The sequence below is a fragment of the Podarcis erhardii genome (assembly GCF_964252035.2).
Source record: "Podarcis erhardii genome assembly, chromosome: 2".
Classification (NCBI taxonomy): Eukaryota; Metazoa; Chordata; class Lepidosauria; order Squamata; family Lacertidae; genus Podarcis; species Podarcis erhardii.
Genome location: NC_138498.1, coordinates 46,167,448 through 46,190,313, shown reverse-complemented (window position 1 = coordinate 46,190,313; position 22,866 = coordinate 46,167,448). Strand labels below are relative to the sequence as shown.

The 22,866-nt window shown below is 40.5% G+C and overlaps 1 protein-coding gene across 2 annotated transcripts in view; it reads right to left on the bottom strand.

The window, feature by feature from the left end:
* Positions 1-22,866, bottom strand: part of GABRG2 (gamma-aminobutyric acid type A receptor subunit gamma2) — a 60,016-nt gene that overhangs the window by 7,220 nt on the left and 29,930 nt on the right. For both annotated transcript variants that reach the window (XM_081846491.1, XM_081846492.1), the window contains exon 6: positions 21,977-22,114. In XM_081846491.1, coding sequence (XP_081702617.1) covers positions 21,977-22,114 — 138 coding nt within the window. The remainder of the gene's footprint in view (positions 1-21,976; positions 22,115-22,866) is intronic.

The window sequence follows — 22,866 nt, the reverse complement described above, 5'->3', positions numbered from 1 at the left end:
CACAGTTAATTCATGGATATATGAGTGAAAGGGAGAGAGACTGAGTAGGGGGTTGCCCAAAGGTTGATTGGGATCTACTAATAGCTCTCTGGGTGGTCTGAAGTAGATTGACGGGAATTTCTGACTCTAAGTGGATGAAATGTTTAAATGAAGAAAATGGAGATAGGTAGGGAATAGATCTAAAGAAAGGCACAAAGAAATGCAGGATGGGGAGAGTAACCAGGACTAAACAAAAATATGTGGGAGCCATGTAAACTCAAATTGTTTTTTGGTACTCAGAAAGTTCAGAACCCAGGGATTCATTCTAAGTCTGTGTATCTTTCTTCTCCCCCCTCCCCAACCTGGCTGCCATTGGTGGATCTTAAGGCTCTAGTAAAACATGAAGTAGATCCTACAAGCCTGAAATCTGCCAACCCCCAAGATAGAACATAGTGCAATACAGAGAATGTGAGTCACACTTAAGGTTAATTAAATTAACTCACATTAATTTTTCTTGTGGATTTCAATGGGACTTAGTTACCACTTTATATGTTGATATTGAGACCTATTTCAGAATGCTATCTCTAAATGTCTATCCTCAGCCCTTTGGCCACCTCATGTGCTATTAGTTCCAGGTTGTAACCCCTTCCAGTACTTGTGCTAAAGTGGCTCTATGGAGATATATATATATATGCATAATAAACGGCTCCCAAAGCTTCCCTCAGAAACACTGCACTCTGAAATTAACAACACAAGCTCCCATGGGAAATTGAGTTTTCCTGCTCCGTGAATTAGTCACACTGAGCCTTAGGCTTATATGCCCCCTTTCACTCTTCTCTTCTCTTGCATACCAGAGGTGATTGGAAGCTCTCCTTTTAACTTCCATCTTTTATATCAGAAGTAGCTGCTTGTGGACTCAATATGTCCCCAAGGTTTTTAATGCCCCCCCCAAGACCCCCCATAATTTGGCAGTGCTGGCATACGTCTTAACAAACTGCTGTGCCTTCTTCACTTCAGACTTCTTTGCTTTTTAGTGTTAAAGGTCCCTCCCCCAGACTGATTTTGTATGTGTGTGGGGATGTGTGTGTGCTTTCTTATACTCATATACATTACGGCACAGGTATATGACATCCGAAGATGTGTCATTAGCACATGCAGACTGTGTAAAAAATCTGGGATATTCTGCAGAACCCAAGATGGGAGAGTCACAGGACACTGTGGCCCCAGTGCCATTCATGGAGTGGCTATAGCTATGGTGTTATTGAACAAACTCAAGCGGACAACAATCTGGATTAAAAATGGCCACAACCTTATTGATTCCAATTGTAGGTGGAGTTTTGCTCAGGCATTGGGTGAATATCCATTCCAGCCTCCTGCCAGAGGGCTGAAGCTTTTAACAGTGTTGTGCCAAGGATTATGGGCTCCCCAAAATAGCAGTCTATGGACGTGGCCATCCTTAGGCTGCCACTGGAAGCTCTATGGCCCATCTACCCCACATTTGGCTTCTGGACAGGGATTTGCATCAAGACTCCTCTAATGGGGTACACTGAATACGCCACTGGATAAGGTCTGGGTGATGCACCACTTCACCCAAAAGGTTGATGACTAGGATTCCACCTAATGCCTTAACCACCAAAAGTTGTGACATTTTGCTTTGGAGAAGGCAAAACCTCCACATAGGCCAATCTCTCTGCAGGCAAATTCCTTCCTGGCTCCAGATATGGCAACCATTAGCAACCAGAGCAAGGTCAGATGGTACAAGGAGGCAAAAACATGGTTAAACAAGAAACCTAGGAAACAAATATGGTTAAGCTAGAAACCTGAGAAGCAAGTTATAGTGAATATACATGATAAAACAAATGACCTAGAATGTAACAAAAAGGGTAAAATTGCAGGAGCATGGGAGAGTTTGCTCTTCTGATGATTGTGCTGAAGGAGTCAGTGTCACTGGTGGACCAGAGCAGGAGAAACCAACTCACAAGGCTCTGCCCACTAGTGGGATGATCCTGACTGGCTCATTTAAGTACAGAATTTTGGCAGGCAGTCCTGCCCTGCAGTTCAGCCAGCTGAGGAAATTCCCAACGGCTGGTTGAGATTGTGTGTGACAGCTGCCAGGGACAGTGGCCAATCCACGAAGGGCTGCAACAGTCGGACCCCTGGGAGAAGGCGGAAGTGGCCATTCTCTCCCAGTGATTCCTTGAAGGGCCCTAAGAGAGAAACAGTCCCAGGAGCTCCTACCAGAAGCTCCCACTATCTAAAGGGGGCTTTATGGTGGAAGGCTGAGTGTAGTACAGATGTAGCCCTGAGAGGCTGCTGCACAGCAATGCCCATATATGTGCAACCCTGGAAGAAAAATACACATCAAAAATTTCTGGGCATCAAACCACCACCTCCACTGTTAAAAGAAAATAACCAATTAGAGTTAACCAATGAATTTTGCTTCTAATAGCAAGACTAGCATCTTAAATGTTAATTTAGCTAATGTGTACAAACATGAATAAAAATCTGGAATCAAGCTATTTAGATGGGCTCTGTTCAAAGGCAACAGGAGTTTGTGCAGCACAAACTGCTTTTCATGGGTTAGGAGTTTCCCTTGTTTGCTTCAGGAATAAATGGTGCCAGGACAACAGATGGATGGGGAAAGGAATGAAGAGAAATCTGTGATGCATGACCTAAATTGGTTCAAAGTTTCCCGTGTGGTTTATCAACTATTCCTTAAGGACTGATCAAATGTTTAACAGCTGGAGTAAACATGGGTCACTGTTTAGATGATAACTAGTAGACACAATGTTATTGGCACAGTTGACAATGGCCACATGGCATGTAGAAACCCAGATATACACCAGCTGTCCTAACAAACCATGCTCTTTACAGGGAGGAAAAGGGAATGATTTAGAGTGGACATTCTGCTTAAATTCAGGATTGGCTGAATTAAATGTGTTGTGGCAAAATATTCTTATTTAGGGGGGTGCGGGATTAGTATCCTTTCCTCTTTCATTACTGTATCTTGCAGTATCTGCTAAGAATTTGAGCAAGTCTACATTTCAAATGATGCATCTTCAGCATTTGAACCTGCTGTGGTGCTTTATATAAACACTCGATAATAGTAAGGCACCCAGCGCCTCTGAAATTGTACAACTGGCAAGTGATGGCACATCTTGTCAGCTGTATAAGTAAGAAATCTGCCCACAATTAGCACAGGCCCCATGTATAGCATCATGAATTAGCTCTATCTACTCTGTCCTTTCCAAACATTCATTTCCATGCCACAATTAGAGTTTCACTACATAATGAAGTCAAGCACAATTGCATCTTTAACAACGCTTGCTCCAGAGTTCATTTATGTCAGATTCTCTTTGGGATGAAGCTACCTGCTAGGAACCCAGAAATCCCAACTATATTTTATGACTAATTCTGTATGTGTATCGTGCTAGTGAATGAGTCAGAGATGATCAAACATGTTCAATTCATGAGTGGGAAGCACAGGTATGTCCCAATCATGGTTCATCCTATGGTCACAGAATCACAAATCAAATTGCTGTGGAATCCAATGGGGGCATTGCATTGCTTTGTACATAAGACTTGGTGGGCAGGGGTTATTCCAGAGAATCACTCTGATATGAAATGACATTTCATTTTTTTAAAATTAGTGTGACTTTTACTGCTTAAGTGCAATTAAGCATTTGGCATTTCACCATTGTTTGTAGCTCCATCCTATTGAAATTAAGGAGCAATGTATGTCTGTGCATTTTATTCCAAAAGTAAATGCTATCTGTTCTGACATTATGCTGGTACCATTCTTTAGCAAGTTATAACTCACCTCTAGTTACCCTTTAGACGTAAGCTGACAGCTAGAGACCTACAGTTAAAATGCAACTTTATATCTATTACCAAAGGGTACAATACAGTCAGCAGCTCTTTACATGCTCACAAGGTCTAGGACATCTCAGCATATCTTCTAAATCCACTTCAATGAGTGAATTAATGTTTTCTCTTTGCACATGATCCTTGGAAGGGAATATATGGAAGTGTACTGGGAGACTTGCTCACTTTAGCTTTCTATATAAGCCTATGTAAGACACCACTTGTGAATCTTTGGAATGTAAATGTGAACAGTAAACATACATACACACAATTCCCAAGAGTAGGTGTAGGGGTGTAAGGGTGTGTGGGTGTGGGTATGGTGCACGCACTCTTTAAATGTTTTTGTCATTTTAGTTCTGAAAGGCTTATAAAATGGCTGCTATGCAAAATACAGCTTTTATATTTTACCAAAACTTTTAGCATATAATGTAGTTAAGTGGGACATAATTAAAATAAGTAAGCCGTTGTCATTTAGAAAATTAGCACAGTGCCTATCTGGGGATTAGCAGAGACTTGTCAGGAAGATGTTTGGTATTTGGGATTAGCATCTATGTGAAGAAAAAGCACTGATGGAGTAGACTGAAGTACCTCAGGAGGTACCATTACACACCAAAGTGTAAATAATCTGCAAATGAAGATGCATCTGCTTTCTTTCCCTTTTATTTCCTCCTCAGGAAGCTACCACTGTGGAGGAGAGCAATATGTTTTTTCATTTGAGCTGTTCAGACTGGTTGAAAGATTGGGTTTCCAATTAACCTGCAGAGTTCACTATTATACCAATAATATTCAAGGAAATTGCTCTGCGGTTGTGAATAAATGAGATTTTAGAACAGAAGCATTTCCTCTGCATGCAACCTAGGATGCAAAAACGTCTTCCAAAACTGGAGCCAAAGTTCTGACAGTTCAAACTCTCAGTTCTTGTATCTTGTAAATGATCTGGAAAAGCATGTACTCCATCTCACTCCCACACCCTCCATATCCTCTCATGGGACTTTCACATCTGTGGTCCATTAGGATTAGTACCATGGGATGCATCTTGGAGAGAGGGATCCAAAATCAGATTCCACCTCTCCACCACTGTAGAAAATTTATGGCCCTTGTCCTACTGATGCTGGAGCATAAACATTGGTAAGGCTGAAAATGGATCATTCAGGCAAATGAACCTGAAAGATCCAATGCCTTAAAAACACACACACACACTGTGAAAACTACAAGAGCTGCTGTAGCTTATTCCCTTTGTGCCCAGTGGGAGGCAGATTTGTTGCTGCTTGAGGAAGGAAGGAAGAAGAAAGAAAGAAAGAAAGAAAGAAAGAAAGAAAGAAAGAAAGAAAGAAAGAAAGAAAGAAAGAAGCAGCAAAGGGGTAATGGGGGGGGGGGAGGAATATCCAGTGTGTTTTTGACCTCTCAGATCCTCCATCAGAGAATTTCAAATACAGAAGTTAAGTCTCTTGTACTCAGTGGAAGGAAAGAGGAAACAGTAGAATAAGAGGTTGAACATTCTGTATTGAAACTCCCTGATGGAAGACCTGAGAGGTCCCAAGTGCCTTGGATGTTAAGCTCTTACTCTGTCATGTTGCTCCTTGCTCCCACTCCTACCCCCATTGCCTGGGGTTTTCCCCTTTTTGTTACACTATTAAGAAAAGAGGAAAGGGTGGAGGAATGTAAGAGCTCCCCTCCACCTGCTGTTCCACCCTGGCAGCTCTGAATGAGGTGGAAGAACTGCCTTTGGTTTTTCAGCTCTCCTACAATCCTAAGAGTACAGGTCCATGCCTGCTTATCAGGGAGGCAGTGTAAGTTTGTCCCCATTTCTTTTTCTCTCTTCATGTCAATTTGCTAATTGTGGGATACACAGAGTACAGAAGACCTATTTGACCAAACACACTTTTGAACTCCCTGGCAAAGTGGAGTGTCAAATCAAATGTACTAAAGATATTTGATGAAGATTTTATTGGCAAGACTGGTGGGAGAAACCCATGAGCTCCAGCTTCTGCCCAACTCACAGCTTGTGGCAGCAAAGATCCCTAGAATTAATGTCACCACAGAGTGAGAAGAGCCATGTAAAAGGCCAATGGCACAGACACAAGTTACACAAGCAGGTTAATGCTTAGGATTCTACTTCGTCAACTCTCTTTCAAGTCTCTTTAGATTGCCAGAGGTAGGATAAAAGCCAGCTCAACACTCCTCTAAAAGCCTTCCATTCCCAGGGAGTTGGGAAAGGCAAGGCTCCTATGCATTTAATCTTTGATGCTTATATTTCCAGCTACTTTCAAAGTCAAGGGACAGTACTGCATAATAAAACTGGAACAAAACCCTTCTAGCTCAGGGCACTGATCCTCGGAGAGGCTACAGATGTTAACAGATTCATTCTGCCTGAACCCACACCAGGAGAAATACTTCTACAAGGAAGTGCCATTAGAAAGTACACTGCCATCAAGCTGGTAAGAAGGTCTCATAAGGAAAAAGCCAGAGGGATTCTGGGATACAGACAAGATGAAAAGCTGTTTTATTGCTCAAGTTCTTCCCCCTCCCAAACACACACACACACACACACACACACACACACACACACACAATTCCATGTTTTTTCAACTTCCATCCCTTAAATATTTCAGAGGACTGCATCACCATTTTTGCTGGAACATTTTGTTTTAAATTCCCCTTAGGAAAGTAATCTAAGCAAGTAAGCAACGAGAAAAACTTATCTCACTACAAGATTCTGGAGGGCAAAACAAAAGCAGTGCAGATCAAAAGCAGACTCTCTTGGAAGCTCAGTGTGATCAGTCAGGCTAATGGCAGATGTATTTCAGGGCAGTTCAGCTTCAAAAGAAGTGGAATTTCAGACCAACTATAGAGAGTTGGGGTGTTTGGGTGGGTGGAGGCTGGAAAGGAGGTGACTATGCACAATGTCCCTTCAAGGGAAAAGCACAAATGCAGCAAGATACAGCTTTGCTGAACTGGAGTAATTCCAGGCAAGCCATTTGCAGCCCCTTTAAGGTCTAGCAGATGCTTGCTGGTGTGCAGCTGGAGCAAAGCAGCTATAATTGGGTACCACAGCCTTACATTGCATGGTGCATGTCATACTAATAAAAGAAAATACACGAACTTTCGGAACCTAAACTAGACCCAATCTAACTGCAGAATGAAAGGCTATAAATGGAAAGCAGGCAAACCCAATGACTGTGCAAAAATAAGCCTCCCTATGGTCTCCCAGTCCCATTCTGGTGTTCAGGATACAGAGACATGTCTTGATTATTTTACTAATTATATACACAGATAGGTAGGGGAAGTACCCCATATACATGATAAAAATTATTGGAGAACATTTTCCCTCTTGCTTATTTCAGGTACAGTACGGCTAACATTTGGGCCACCAAATAAACTTGCATCTTGCCTCATGCACAAATAAGCAACTATCCTGTACTGCCTGATGTGGCTAAGCCCCTGGGCAGCAGTCCAAGCAAACAACAAGGGCCATCAGTGACTGTTTAGCAACTTAACAAGTCAGAGAATGAGAGCAGTCAGCGATAGATATTTCAGGACCCTGGACAGGTCTTAGAGAAATACAAGTGCTCTGCAACAAAAAGCTTAAAAAACGAACAAACATGTTTTGGAGACTTAATACATTTCTTTTTGCGACTTTAAAAAACCCATGAAGTATATCTTATCACATCTCTTTTGTAATCTGTAGACTTTATCTGTGCTCCTCCATTAAAGTCCAAGGCTCTTGGGGGAGAAAGGAGAGAGAAACATCTGAATTTGACTGCTCAGTTTTCACCATCCACCCCCTGAATATTTGCTTTAAAAGTTTTGCCCCATTCCCAGCCAAATCTTCACATTTGAAACACACATTTGCTTGAGTATTATGTTTCAGTAGACACATACAGATGTCTATTTTTTTGTATGAAATATGCATTTATGAAATAAAATGTTACAATAAAAAGGACTTATATGTGGTTAAGTAGCATTACAGCTGAGTGAAGGAGTAAGCAATACAATCCAGGAAACAAAGAGCAAAGTATCATCAGGGTCCTAAATTGTCCCACCCTGATGCCTAAGGCAGGATGACAAGTTTATACTAAACTGTGAAATCAAGCTTGGCTGCAAGTCTAACGCCACTTACATGGGAATTACTTTTGAGTAGGTATGGTTAGAATTGCAGCCATAGATGGCTTTGAGTTGGGCTGTTTTGCCGTTTAATTGCCACAATATAGAATCATAGAATCATAGAGTTGGAAGAGACCACAAGGGCCATCGAGTCCAACCCCCTGCCAAGCAGGAAACAATATTCTTTGTTGCTTTTACAGCAAAAGACTACCAAGGCTACCTGTCTGGAAAAGCATTAACTTTAATTATAAAAAACTTTGTTTGTTTAAAAATGAAAAACACAGAGAAGTCACCACAGCTGACTCCATTACTCTCCCACTTCCCACAGTTAAAACCATTACTCTCCCACCCCACAAAGTGCCCCTGAAAGTCCTATGAATTTCTTCCTCCTGCACCAGATTGTGTAGAAAGTGGATGCTAGTCAGCTAACTTTTATTCACAGTTGACCCATTGAAATGAATGAACCTTGACTAAGCTAGGTCCATTAATTTCAGTAGTTATACACCAGGTAAAACAAAGCTGACTATTGCCCACTGTCTTCTGATCATCACAGGAATGGGCTTGGGAGATTGGGAAGGTACTTTCTAACTATCCCTAGATAACGTAATTTGCTGTGCAAATAGCTGCAACAGAAACACAACTTTCAGGGCAGCTCCCTGGATTCTCTGCAGTAAGTAAGTAAGTAAGTAAGTAAAGCTGCATATTTCTCCTCTACAAACTGCCTGCATTGATTATGGGTTCCATTTGGGGTATGATGTACCAAACTGGATACTTAGCCTATATGTTCACTCTGTTTTAAAGCCGCATTCCCTAACCATCTCCATTCTCATAATAACTCTGCCAATAACCAGCCTAATAATAGTTTTCACATAATAGCTTACAAATATAGGGCACAGCCCATAGAGATTTTCTGGGATGCATCTGGTGAACTAGTTAGTTAATCTCACAGAGCTCTAATGAAGCTAGAAAACATCTTGCATTTTACAAAAGCGTAATCCCAGCTCATTCCAAAATACCATTTCAGACAGTAAATGATTACATATTGTCTGTACTCTCAGCTGCAAATCATAGTTAATGCTTACATTTTACATTATTTTGTTCATTTTGTCAAACTAGCAAATGGCCTTATGAATGCAGAGCACCATTTTTCATTCTCTATTACAGAAGATAGAGTTGCACAAAACAGCCAACTATTTTGCGGAATTCCAAATATCCAGAATATTCTGTTAACTAGAAGGTAATGGAACAACATTTTGACTTGAAGACGAGCTTTGAGGAGAAGACACCTGATTTAGAGTAGTTTAACAGGAGGGATGTCCTACCTAGAGATGAGCAGATTTTCCCAGTTCTATCCCTTTACTATGTGTGGTCTCTGCCATGTGCTCCACTGCTCTTGAATTCTTATTCCATTAAGATAATATATATAACTAATTTCAGAATGGAAGCATGAACAATTCATCTAAGTTATTTCAGGCATTTGCATTCCCCACTGTTACTAATATGCACGTAGACATTCATTTTTTAGAAAGCTACCCTGCAATGCTCATGTGGTCATACACACAACTATGAAGTTTGTGTTTTGTTTTAGGAATGCACACAAGTGCTCAAACAAAATCCATATTGACTCAACTATACATACAAACACATCAGGACTGGATTTGGCGTTGTTTTGTCAATGCAAACCTGCACATATATCTTAAAGACGTGTACTGGGGAAAATGATTGTTTTCCTTTTGTGATTTTGGCTTTAAAAATATTTTTTAAAAAATTTGTTCCTTTTGTAAAACTTTCACTTGTATTTAGCTAATTTGGAATTCATTTTTTGGACATCATTATTTTCAAGGGAACACACACACAGCATTTTTTTTTATTCATGGCATTTCAAAGCTGACTAGAACTACATTTGAAGGATTTAGATTACTTCAGGGCATCACACCTGCAATTTTTTAAAGAGAGATTAGATAAAGAGTCTCCATTTGAGATGCAATTTAAAATGGGGAGACTTCCAATAAGCTTTCTATTACATTCAATGGAGTCTAAACCAGATTAATGCTGCCTGTAACTTTGGAGTTCTGTGCTCAACTACCATGAAAATTGAACACATTATATTACTCCATAGGGGCATAACACTTGCCATGTTTCAAGAAGATCAGACAAGAGTCATCCATGTCAAAGACTAGGAAAAAATAACACCTTTAAAATTCTCCGAACTAGGATTCTGGGGTCCAAAGATCATTAATTAGTCTGCTTATAATCCTTTGAAATGTTCTTTGAACTTACAACGTGTGTAACTTTGGAGTTTTGCATTCAAATGCATGACAATTTTAGGGATTCTAGTACTTCCTTTGGGTATCTGACCTGCCATGTTTTGAAAAGACTGGAAATAGGGAACCAGTCTTAGGTCTCTTGTTAAATATAGTGCTTTTTTGCTTTTAAAAAGAAAACTCTTCTTCATTGTGTTCCTTTGCTCATAAGATTGGTACCCTATTTCCAAGAAAGTTGATATAGGGGCAAGGAACAGGGAGAAAGGTTCTGAGGTGGGGGATGTAGAAGAGCACTAATCAGATGATGGGGGACTTATCGGTATAAATGAGACAAATGCATTGTTGGTGCAAAGTGGAGGACAACTTCCCTGTCAGTTTTAGAGCTGACCAAATGTCTTCCCCATTCCCACGCGAACTTTGATGCAGTGTTTCAGCTTTCAAAAACTGCCAAGAAATACAGTGCAAATATTAAAACAAAAACAAAATAATTCAGAAAGAAATAATTTTATAATTTCAGTAATATTAATACTATGTTATCTGAATTAATAGAAATAGAAATTACTTTTAATTAATTTTATTTGTATTTTTTACGTCTGAATCAAATACAAACGAGGCTCTTTTATATCCTCTACCCGTAATAAGCAAATACAGCCCTGGTGTACACCAGTAAAACATTGCACAAAGAGAATATTGATGGAAATCATGTGTACAATCACATCAAGCCTTTTACATAGTTTATCAGTAGATATTTAATGTAGATGTGATAAAGACACAAATGAAAAGAAGAAACGGAATGCTTCAACCAAATGTGTAGAGGTACCAAGTTGCCCCCAAAACTGAGGGGGCCCAGGACATGTCACGTGTGTATGATGTCAAGCATGCAAGACATCATGTGATCTGGAGGAAGTTGAGCATTCTGGAGGAGCTGGCCACTGAAACTGTGACACGCATTGCATCATGGGTTTCCCCCACCTGTCTTGTCAATATCACCACTATCTTCATCATCATTGAGGGGGGCAGGCCCCTTCCAACAAATATTGAGGAGGCCAAAAATACCTGCTGTGAAGTAGCGTAGCAGTTCTATCCTCCATCCCATCCAACTAATTTCTCTAGACTAGACAGCATAAGACAGCTTTTATGCTCCCTTTGTGACACAAGCTGTAGTATTTCAGCTTAACTCGAACAGGTAAAATGTTATTAATATGTAAAACCCCTCAAGGACTTTATAACAATCCTATATAGCTGCCATTTGACTCTAACTGTGATGCTCTTTGCCTGGAATGATAAGAAAACACATTATCTAATGGTTCACATCTTATATAGCAGATTTAAAGATATCAAAATATGAAAAAGCCTTTTTACGATCACTTTAGGGAAAGTGCCATGTGCTGCAAATAATTCATTTAACCAAAGCAAGAAGAACCATCTCTTAAATGTAAATTGAGAATAGAGCACGCAAAAATCTTATTGCAGGGGGTGTCTACTGCATGGCATTCTTTTTTTTAAGTCTGGAAATTAAAATGTTCCAAAAGCAAAGCCAGCTGCTGTGCGGAATTTTGCAACACATCTCTCAAGGATGGAAGGTAACAGCATGAGCAGGGGCAGACCTAAAGGGAAAGCAAGCACCTGGGGATATAGTCTGTCTGCACACTACATACCTATTTGGGTTTCAATTAACCCTTCTGCAGCTCCCCCCCCCTTATGAAGCCCATTTAACATTCAGTAATTTATAGTCTAGGTCTTTCAATAGCCCTAGTTCACCTGACAACAGATTTTTCACAGCATTCTGTTTCATCCAGTCATATACGTGACCTGAACTAGTAATAATGATGATAATATTAATAGTGACAGCTCAACCTGCAACCTAGTTATGCCAGTGTAAAAGTACTGAAAACGTTTTGGTTCTAGTCCCTTAAATAAACTGAATCTCGGATAGCTCAGTTGGTAGAGCATAATCCTCTTAATCTCTGAGTTATGGGTTCATGTACTATGTTGGGCAAAAGATTACAATGGTACCTCGGGTTACATACACTTCAAGTTACATATGCATCAGGTTACAGACTCCACTGACCCAGAAATAGTACCTCGGGTTAAGAATTTTGCTTCAGGATGAGAACAGAAATCGTTCTCCGGCGGCACAACGGCAGCAGGAGGCCACATTAGCTAAAGTGGTGCTTCAGGTAAAGAACAGTTTCAGGTTAAGAACGGACCTCTGGAATGAATTAAGTACTTAACCCGAGGGACCACTGTACTGCATTGCAGGGTCTTGGACTAGATCACCCTTGCGCGCGTGCACACACACACACACACACACCATTGATTTAACTAGATTGTAGACTAGGTTGTTCATGTAACTGAGGATCCTATTCCTCTGCTTCCCATTCAGTCTTGTTCTCAATTAAAGCTCCTCATTACAGTTGATGGGCAGCAAGAAGGGCCTTGGCGTATTAGCTAAGTAGGTTACCAAAATGCTATGTAACAACATGAAGTTGAGAAGCCGGCAACTGCAGTTACATTGTGAAAGGATTTAATTGGGCAAGAACAGCCTTGGAGGCATCTGTGTTTATTATTGAGGACATATATATGCCAGAAGCCAATCTCTCTCTCTTTCTGTCCCCCCCCCCACCTTCATTCCAGCAGTATCTCTTCACCCTGAACTGCCTAGAAGTATTCCAGCTGATTTTCTGTTCCAAATCAAAATGTGACATTTTGGTTACGACCTGAGCCCTGTCCAGCTGTTCAAAGCATATTCAATTAATGCACACAGGAAAACCCAATTCTGCTCAGAAACTTTTAATGTCTGGACAGATTCCCTGTGTTCAGATGTACAAATGGTGGAGGGGGTGCTCCATCCAGGCTGTCAAGTAATGGGGTAGGGGCGCCCTGTGGCTTGCCCCCACCTCTCACATGAGTTGGTTACACACTGTGTTACCCAAAATAAGGAAAGATTTGAAAAGGAAGAAAAACAGAAGACTTATTTAGATGCTCTTTCTTGGGGCAATCAAAATCAAATGAGGGAGCTGGTAAGGCCTGTCCCATCTGCTGCGTAATCTTCAGTTTCCTTTTTTTAATCCCTCCATGAGTTCGAGTGAAGTCCTCTAAAATAGAGAATCTGCTCACTGAAGCTCTCTCTGCAATAGAGAACCCGCATGGTCAAAGTTTTAGATCATGTAGGGACTCTCCATAAATACACCCTTCAGTCCTACACTTCTGTGATTCTAGGTAAAGGTAAAGGGACCCCTGACCATTAGGTCCAGTCATGACCAACTCTGAGGTTGCGGCACTCACTCGCTTTATTGGCCGAGGGAGCCAGCGTACAGCTTCCAGGTCATGTAGCCAGCATGACTAGGCCGCTTCTGGCGAACCAGAGCAGCACACGGAAACTCCATTTACCTTCCCACCGGAGCGGTACCTATTTATCTACTTGCACTATGACATGCTTTTGAACTGCAACAGGAGAGTTGACATACCAAGGGCAGAAGAGCTTGCCAGCCCTACTCTCCCTCACATGATCAGCAGTGGGGAACCTCTGGTCCATTAAAATAAAGTATGCACGCTGGTCCTCCCCATTTGGCCTGTGGGGCCATTTTGGCCAAGCTGTGTCCACCTGCCCTATATGAGATCCAATGAGGGACAGGCCAAGACCTGTCTCAGCTGAAAGGAGGTTTGCAGGCACCATCAATCAGCTGATCAGTGGTGCCAGCAAAGCCCTGAGCATTGGGCTACATGAGACCAAATGGTCAGCTGATTGGTGGGTCTTGCAGAGGCTGTGCAATAGCACTTTTGAAGTCAAACCCTTACCTGGGAATAAGTCTCACTGATCTCCATCAGTGGATTGTAGCATTATTGTTGTAGATGTGCATGTTTTAACTTTCTAATCTTTTTAGGACAAATATTTTTTTATCAAAATTTGTTTTTATTACATCTATCTCCGGTTGCAGACTTTGGTAATGAAATTACAATGTATTTCTTTCCTGATATCACAACAGTTTAATGAAAATAGATCATTAGATTCAGTGATTTCAATAAAAACAGGAGTGTGGGCCGTGAGAAATGCAATTTGCACAACATGTAATTTGATAAATGTGTCACATAGTGTCATTAGTACTTACAGCAGTTGCTTGCTTTAGGGTAAGATATTCTTAATGCATACTCAGCTTGAAAATTTGCTTTAAAAATACAAATTAAAGGATAAAGCAGTCAATACAGAAATGCTTATTTTGTTATAGCTCAAATGTCTTCTTTTTGTTTGTGTGACACTAAATTATATTTTGACTCTTTAAATGTTTTTTGTAAATTTTCCCACTCCAGCCATGAAGTCCTTTTCTGTACTGCAGAAAAGTGCATTAACTAGGGAGAAACATTGGTGGTCTTCACTAACTGTATTTCATAAATATACTTGCACTGGAAAGAAAAGAAATGTTTACAAAATCTGACAGCTTCATCATCATGACTGTGTATCTGACTGTACTATATTCTCACTTGACCTTAGTAGAGCCCATGTTAAACTATGGCCACCAAAGCTTTCTGAGCAATTCCCCAAGTAGTAGAGATGGACAAATATGTCAATTTCAGCTTCTCATTCTCCCTGTCCTAAGTACAGTTGGCTATATTTCAGCATTCATTTTAAATAAAATTAATACATTTTAATACTTCCCTAAAAAATCCATCAGTATTTTAGTGAACCTTTCTCTCAATATGCACATATTTGCAGGCAATTTTGCATCATTGCATAATATAATGCAGCTTTGTATGTTATTTTTATTATTTATACATTTTCATGAACACTATGCCTAATACGTGCATTTTGTACAGTTTTTCGGTGGAAAACCGACAACACAAAATTAAGAGAAGTTGGATTTCAATTTGCATACATATTTTGCAAGAAGTTCAGTTGCCAAACCAAATTTCTCCCGTATCCCTACTGAGTGAACTTTACCACTGTCTGTACCAGCCTGCCAGGGAAATGGTACTATGTGAGGGTGTTTCAGCCTTAGGAGAAGCCCTCACTTCATTTGGAGGCAGGTATTAGGCATTATTACAATCTGGTAATTGAACTACTAATCTTGTAATTTAATTGTCAAGGTAGCTAGCATAAATATAGCTTGGCCATGGAGTCTTAGTACATAAATAATCCAGCTACAGGATACTTTATTTTCATGGATTTTGGAACTGTTATTATATACTAGAGATATTGGATCCCCTCTCCACCCCTACCCCACACTCTACTCAAGTTGCTGGTTGATTAGGAGGGGATTTATAGTTATGCAGAGGGAAGGAAGGAAGGAAGGAAGGAAGGAAGGAAGGAAGGAAGGAAGGAAGGAGTTACTGAGGAGTAATCCCCCCCCAAACACAGCAAGACCTGCTGTGCATTAGTTTGCACTTTCAATTTATCATTGTGATATATGTGAATAAGATATGTTTAACAGTGTTTGGATTTAAAATAGGGACTGTAGGAAGAGAACTTGCAATGGCAGGACTAATCCCTGACCTTGGTGTGTTCTGCAGAAGGTCAAAACAGATCAGAGTCCCTGATCATGTGAAAAGAAAAGAAGGCTGTGCACATTCAAGTTGTTAATGTGGAGACTTTCTTTGGACCTTCCACCAAGGACATGGAGGTCAGCAGGACGGGATGGGGATTTGTCACCACAAACATCTCCCTTCCACTCATTCACTGTACCCTGTTCATTCCCTGAAAGGAACTAAAAGAGAAATAAGAGCAAGAAGTGGAAGTGGAACCCATTCAGAATAGTTAGCTGAACAAAGGGGAGTTAATTCTTATTTTATGACTGGAAGCACAGCCCACTGATTTGCGGGTACCTGGTTTGATGGCTGTTCCACTTATAGCTACCTATATTACTTTCAATAATGCATTCCTTCATGCCTCACCTTCCTATATGACAAATGCAGATAATAATAGTTACCCAGACACGTTTCTGTCCCTGTGACATTAACTTCATTAAGAACATTTGTAGAGTCACCTTCTCTATTTTGTTAGCAAAATATAGAAAGATGTTGACTCATTTGGTAGAATACGTGCAGTGGACTGCAGTGGATAGGTAAAATTAACTGCTCCTCTAGATATAACTATTCCCATAATTCAAGGGAGATGGTTCTTCCGATTTATTTCTCTCATGATGGCTCACAGAGTAAGAATCACGTTAAACCAAATTCAAAATGCAAATTCACAAAAGCAATAGTATCAAACAATTCAGTCTGTTGCTATCGCTCAGTAGTATTAAAATGCAATATGTCATATTTCTTTGGATGTCATGATTCGGCACCCATCCTCCCCTCTGTTCTGAATGGAGGAGAGGTACAAGAGCTTATTTCTGTGAGTTGGCTTAGTGGTGGCTGACGTAGATCCTTTTTTCTTCTTTGGTGGGAGTGACTGATACAACGGGGCATGCCTGCACCAGTTTGTGGTCCTATCTCTCTTCTGTTCTTTCAATTGTGTCAGCCATTTTGCATTATGCCCATATAGCAACCATTTCATGAGAAAGACTTTCATTCCACTAATAAATGCTTTCTCTCCGTGGAAGAATACCTATTGGGTCCTACCCAGGATTTACTGGATTTTATTCCATTATTCCATTTCAATATTATGTGTGGAATTCAACAAAGTTTCACTCAGAGCAGATCCACTGAAATTAATGAACATGACTAAGTTAGGGTCATTCATTTCAAGGGTAAAACTTAGTTGACTAACACCCTGTATTTTGACTACATGGATACACATACTGGTATGTGATCAATTATCAGAATACTCCCTACAAAAGACCACAAGATGCAAAGAATCCACATACTCTCCAGGAAATAAATATATCATACTGATCATAATGTGACATTGGTGAACATTTTATTGCAAGAAATGAAAATGACCAAACTAAAGCAACATTTATGAGAGAAAGCTTCAAATGATGTTTTTTCTCCTGTCAAAGGTTTCTTGCTCTAATACATTAACCTTCTTACCACACTATATTTGCATGCAGCTTTAAATATGGGATTGAATGCCTGGACCCTCTAAGTATGTCAGGAGCATCCAAAATGAGGACATGGTCATGCTTTTTTCAGCATGCGCTATAAATATCTTTACAATTTCCTAGAGAAGTGACCCACAAACTCACGTGGCAATCCTCTGCATATTTAGTCAGAAGTTCAGTCTCATTATGTTCAGTGGAGTTTACCTCCACGTCAAGTATGCATAGGATTGCAGCCTTGTGTGTGTGTTTTTGGTTTTCTTTTAAACTGCAGCCTGTTTACCTTTTCAGCTATAATGCTCTCCCTGGTCAATGCAGTCATTTATCATTTCAGCTAACTGGAGGGAGGACGCAAAGTTGGGTCAAATAACCCATCATTGCAGACTCATTAACTACTGAAACAATCAGGTGAATCTCTAGTTGATTGTTGGGCTATACGAATTAGGAAAATAATGTGTACTATCACGCAAACATCTTGAGGATCTCAGCAGTAGGAGCTTGGCCACAAAATGGAAGCTAAATATACATTCAAAGGAGAACCATGTGCAGATTTGATACACTCTACATACATGAAAACAGAAGATGAGGCAGAATGAAAGCAATCATAGAACTGTAGAGTTGGAAGGGACCAGGAGGGTTATCTAGTCCAGCCCCCTGCAATGCAGGAATATTTTGCCCAATGTGGGGCTCAAACCCACAATCCTGCTGACCCTATGGCTCTTGCCACTTGAGGCAGTTGCCTCACCTGAGTTTGCTTTTTTCTCCCCTCCTCCCTCCAAAGACTTTTTCCTTTTATTTCAGGCATAGGCAAACTCTGCCCTCCAGATTTTTTGGGACTACAGCTCCCATCATCCATAGCTAACAGGACCAGTGGTCAGTGATGATGGGAGTTGTAGTTCCAAAACATCTGGAGGGCCGAGTTTGCCTATGCCTGCTTTATTTCATGTCTTCCCATTGTAAGCCTGAAGGCAATGTTATTGGCATTTGTGAGCCACTCAGGGAGCATTTTTTGGCAGGATAAAAATGTATATAATTAATGCCTTTCAAGCGTATAGCTATATTTCACACATACCAAATATTCTGATACAGTTCTCTGCTTAAAAACAACAACCAAACACATTCAAATACATTGAAAATGGATATTCAGTTTAAGCTATGGAATAAATATGGAAACAGGATTGGCTGGACTTATGGGTGAAAACATACAAATGCTATATGGACCAGAAACAGTCCAGTTTGTGAGGATCCCTAGGAAAATTGAATGTGGGATGAAATATCCCCCGTTAGCTATTTTATAAAAGTTGCAGTATTAGGGAGTGACACAGACCAGTTCAGTCCATAAAGCAATGCAGTCGGAGTGCTTGTATTTAAGTCAGTTCAGTGCTCATACGGCAGTCTGCAGAGCTACTCATTTCAGGGCACATTTGCAGCACCAAACCGAGCCAATTCTAGCCCCTCTGGCTCCTCAGATTTGTAAAGTGCCACCTGAAACAGTTCCAAGTTATGACAACAAAACACTTGTTCCCTCTATGTTCTCTTTGACCACAGAGAGTACTTGAGTTGCACAGAGAGCTAAGAAGTGACTACCCTTTGCACTTGGTGATATGCATTTCAAGTTTATATGCAGGGTCCTTTGAGCCTGCGCAAAGCTGAAGTCTCCATTTTCACACACACACACACAGAGAGAGAGAGAGAGAGAGAGAAAGAGAGAGAGAGGAAAGATGTGCACTCTGTACAGTTCTTCTGAGGCTTCAAGTACATCCCTAGCAGGCTAAATTCATCAGGACTAAATTGTCTCTGGAAAGCATGTTATATATATAAATATATATTCTAGGCTAAAGCGAGCTTTTACTGTGTACGAAGGCACAATTAATATTGATCAATTTATTTGTTTAAGTAATGGACAGGGACAGTGTGCATGAGTGCATTAATAGTAAATATGATCTTTCAATTAGATGGCACTGCTTAGACCACTACTGAGGGTTCTGAAATGAGATTAATGGTCCCTTAGGAGGATGGTGTTAGCTTAATGTGAATGGATTGTTTCCTTCAAGGAACACTCTCTTTTAATATTGCACAGAACTTCATAAAATTGATTCACTAAATATAACAGTAGAACTGAAGCTCATAGCACTGATTTTGTTCCTATCTGACTTAAAAACAAAAACAAAAAACTGTTAGCAAAGAGAGAGAAAGGAAGCCAATAACTACAAGAAATACAAATTGGGTTCCAGGTGGAATACAGCTCTTACTGATGTGAGATTTTCCATTAACCTTCCTGGAATGGAAGCAAAACCAAGAAGGCCTTTTCATGCACAGATGTATATTTGTCCACGTTAGAAACTAGGCTGGAAGCTTGAATTTGTTTCTTTTGTTGAGGAGTCACTGGCACCCTGATGCATTACTGGGTTAAGGGGCACTCTTGGAGTCATCACCTGGAGTCTGAGGCTTAGAGGTATTTGTGGATATCCGTAGAGCCTGGTGTCTGCACATTACTAAGGCTCACTTAGTATGGAGGGAGTAAATTATATTTAAATAAATATAAACTTTTTGCTCCAATATTGTGTGCTGACAATGCATATATATATTATAGATTCAGGTGGATAACCATGTTGATCATAGTCATAATCAATAACAAGAGGAAAGATGAAAAAATCTTTTAAAATAATTCCAGTGGCACCTTTAAGATCAACTAAATATAAGCTTTCAAGGTATGAGCTTTCATGTGTAATACACACTTCGTCAGATACTTTCCCCCCCATCTTTCATCTTGTTATTTATTAAGAGTATTATATTATGTGATGCTGGTGGCACTGTGGTCTAAACTGAGCCTCTTGGGCTTGCTGATCAGAAGGTCAGCAGTTTAAATCTGTGCCACAGGGTGAGCTCCCGTTGCTCTGTCCCAGTTTCTGCCAACCTAGCAGTTTGAAAGCCCACCAGAACAAGTAGATAAATAAATACCGCTGCAGCGGGAAGGTAAACGGCGTTTCAGTGCGCTCTGGTTTCTGTCATGGTGTTCCATTGCACCAGAAGCGGTTTAGTCATCCTGGCAACATGACCCTGAAAGCTATCTGTGGACAAACGCCAGCTCCCTCGGCCTGAAAGTGAGATGTGAGCTGCAACCCCACAGTCGCCTTTGACTGGACTTAACTATCCAGGCGTCTTTTACCTTTACCTTTTACCATTTTACAGGGATGTGGGGAACCACAAGAAGTGCCCAATCAGAGGATCTGAGGTAGTTCACAAGGGATCAAAAGGTCCTTAATGTGCTTTGAACTCAGGTTGTTTAGGGCTTTCTGAATTAGCAGAAGGACCTTGAAGCTAGACCAGTAGCAAACTGGTAGTGAGAGCAAAAAAATGGCTTTTTGCTGCATTGGCCCATTTCCCTAGTCATTGCCCTATCCCTACATGTGCTTCAGATAAAGACAGTAGAATTTAAAGGAAAGTTTTGTCAACAATGCCCTTTTTTATACAGTAAGACACTACAACATCAGAAGTGTGAATCCATTTCAAGACAATTAATCTACAAAATTCAAATCGAATTAATTATGCAATGTATTTATCTACACTAAGCTGCACTCAGGATCCAATCCGTCTGTGTGACCCACAATTGTGTGCTTCATCCCAAGCTCAGTAATGAGGTGACGCTCATTGCTCTGAGTCACTAATCTTTTGTCGTTATTACAGATCCTGTTACATGTGTGCTCTGAGGGTGACACAAACAGGCAAAAGGAAAGAGATTTAGCTCCCTGACATGCAGTCCGTCCAGCACAAAGAAGCAACCCCAATTTAGGACTAGATTGTTCCATTTACTGCTGACCCTGAGGCAAAGGCAAAATGAAACACTGCATCTCCAGAAGCCTATTAGAAAAGTTGTGATACTAAGTTACCAAAAATTATCTGTGAAACCTCTTTTATATTGCAGTTCTGATGACAGAGCAGGCACAGCCAAGAATTTACCTCACATTAATCCTGCTCATCCATCCTCCAGCTAGCTGTATTCAAGAGACTAGAAGAGTTACACAGGTTATATTTGGTTTGATTTTGGTGTTTTGCAGTGAGAATCTAAAGCTACAATTCCACACATGCTTACTTGGGGAGTAAGCCCCATAGAATTCACCAAGACTTGCTTCTGAGCAGACGTGCATAGGATTCTGCTGTAAGCAATTATATAGAGTTCTCTCTTGCCAGATGGTTTCCTTCCAAAATGAAGGTGGAATAATAAATGTTTAAATGTTCTCTAATATAAAACATTCTCCATTTATACAAAATTACAATGTCAAAGGGTCAGGGGGGCAATAGTTCCACCTAGCAAGTAGAAATGTTTGATCCCTATTTAATTAACATTTTGCTGCCCTTTCATGTCCCCTCACATCTGCTACCACGTTGGCCACCTTGCCTAATGGCAGGACTGGCCCTGCAGAGCTAAGGCAGATCCTTCCACCTAACATGCTATTTTTGTTGATTATATATATGGCAGCATCTAAGCCACAGAAGGGTAACCTTCCAGATGTTGTGGGACAACACCTCCCATCATCACTGACCACTGGCTTTCCTGGCCAGGGCTAATGGGCCTGGAGTCCAACATCTAGAGGGCCACCACTTTCCCATGCCTGCTTTCATGTTTTGATCCCACACTGGTAGTCTCAAATGTCACAGCTTGTCAACAGAAATATCCCATGAAACTGATAATTTCAGCTACACAGTAAGTATAGTATTGCCCTTTCCCCACTTCAGCGTCAAGTAGGAGCAAATGTTCAATTAAAGTAGAGCAGCTTCGCCTACCTGAAGTTGTCGGCACGACTTCAGTTGTATTTCTGAGCCCAATAAATGAAAACTGATACAGCCTCCAGGATCTAGTGTCTCCTACTTCTACTGAGCTGCGCTTCCACATGTAGATAATCTCTTCCTTTGGGTAGCCATCTTCAAAACAATGAAGATCATCATTCCATCACAATTTTCATTTACATGTTGCTTTCCTTCATGGTCACATGACCATAAATGGCACTTGCCACAAATGCATTCACATCATTTTCCCTCTCACTGCCACACACACACACACACACACACAACAAAGTGGTCATGATGCTTATATTTAGAAAGGGACCTTGCAGTTCCAAACAAATACAGAAAGGCATGCTTACATTATGTCTCTTTTTTGCTCCCCCAAATAATGAATTGTCACAATTATTTTGTTTCTATTTATGACAGCCTCTAAACTGCCATGAATAAATTCTGTAATGCTTCTCTGCACTTATAATGACTTAAATGTGATGGGTTGTATGTAGATCACTTAAAACGGTAAGGTCTTTAATGACGCCCCATTTCTCCACCTACCAGCATTAAATTCCCCACTGTTGTATCCAGTATATCCTGTACATAGGAAAACACATAGGTTGCTTTCAGGCAATCTGTTTCTTGAATATTCATCCTGATTTGTTTGTGGGGACGTTAAGACAACATTACATCAAGCAAATGTTATCCTACATGTTCTGGTGCATTTTGCCGTCTCTTTTCTTAACTCCTTGTGCAAGAGTTCCAAATCAATCTTAATTTTGCAACCTGATTAAGCCAACATGTGATTTAATCCCGCCTGAAAATAATGGTTGCCTGGAAGCTTATGTTTGTATTTTTGGGGGCGGGGGGGGGGGAACTAATGTGGTGTAGTGGATGTA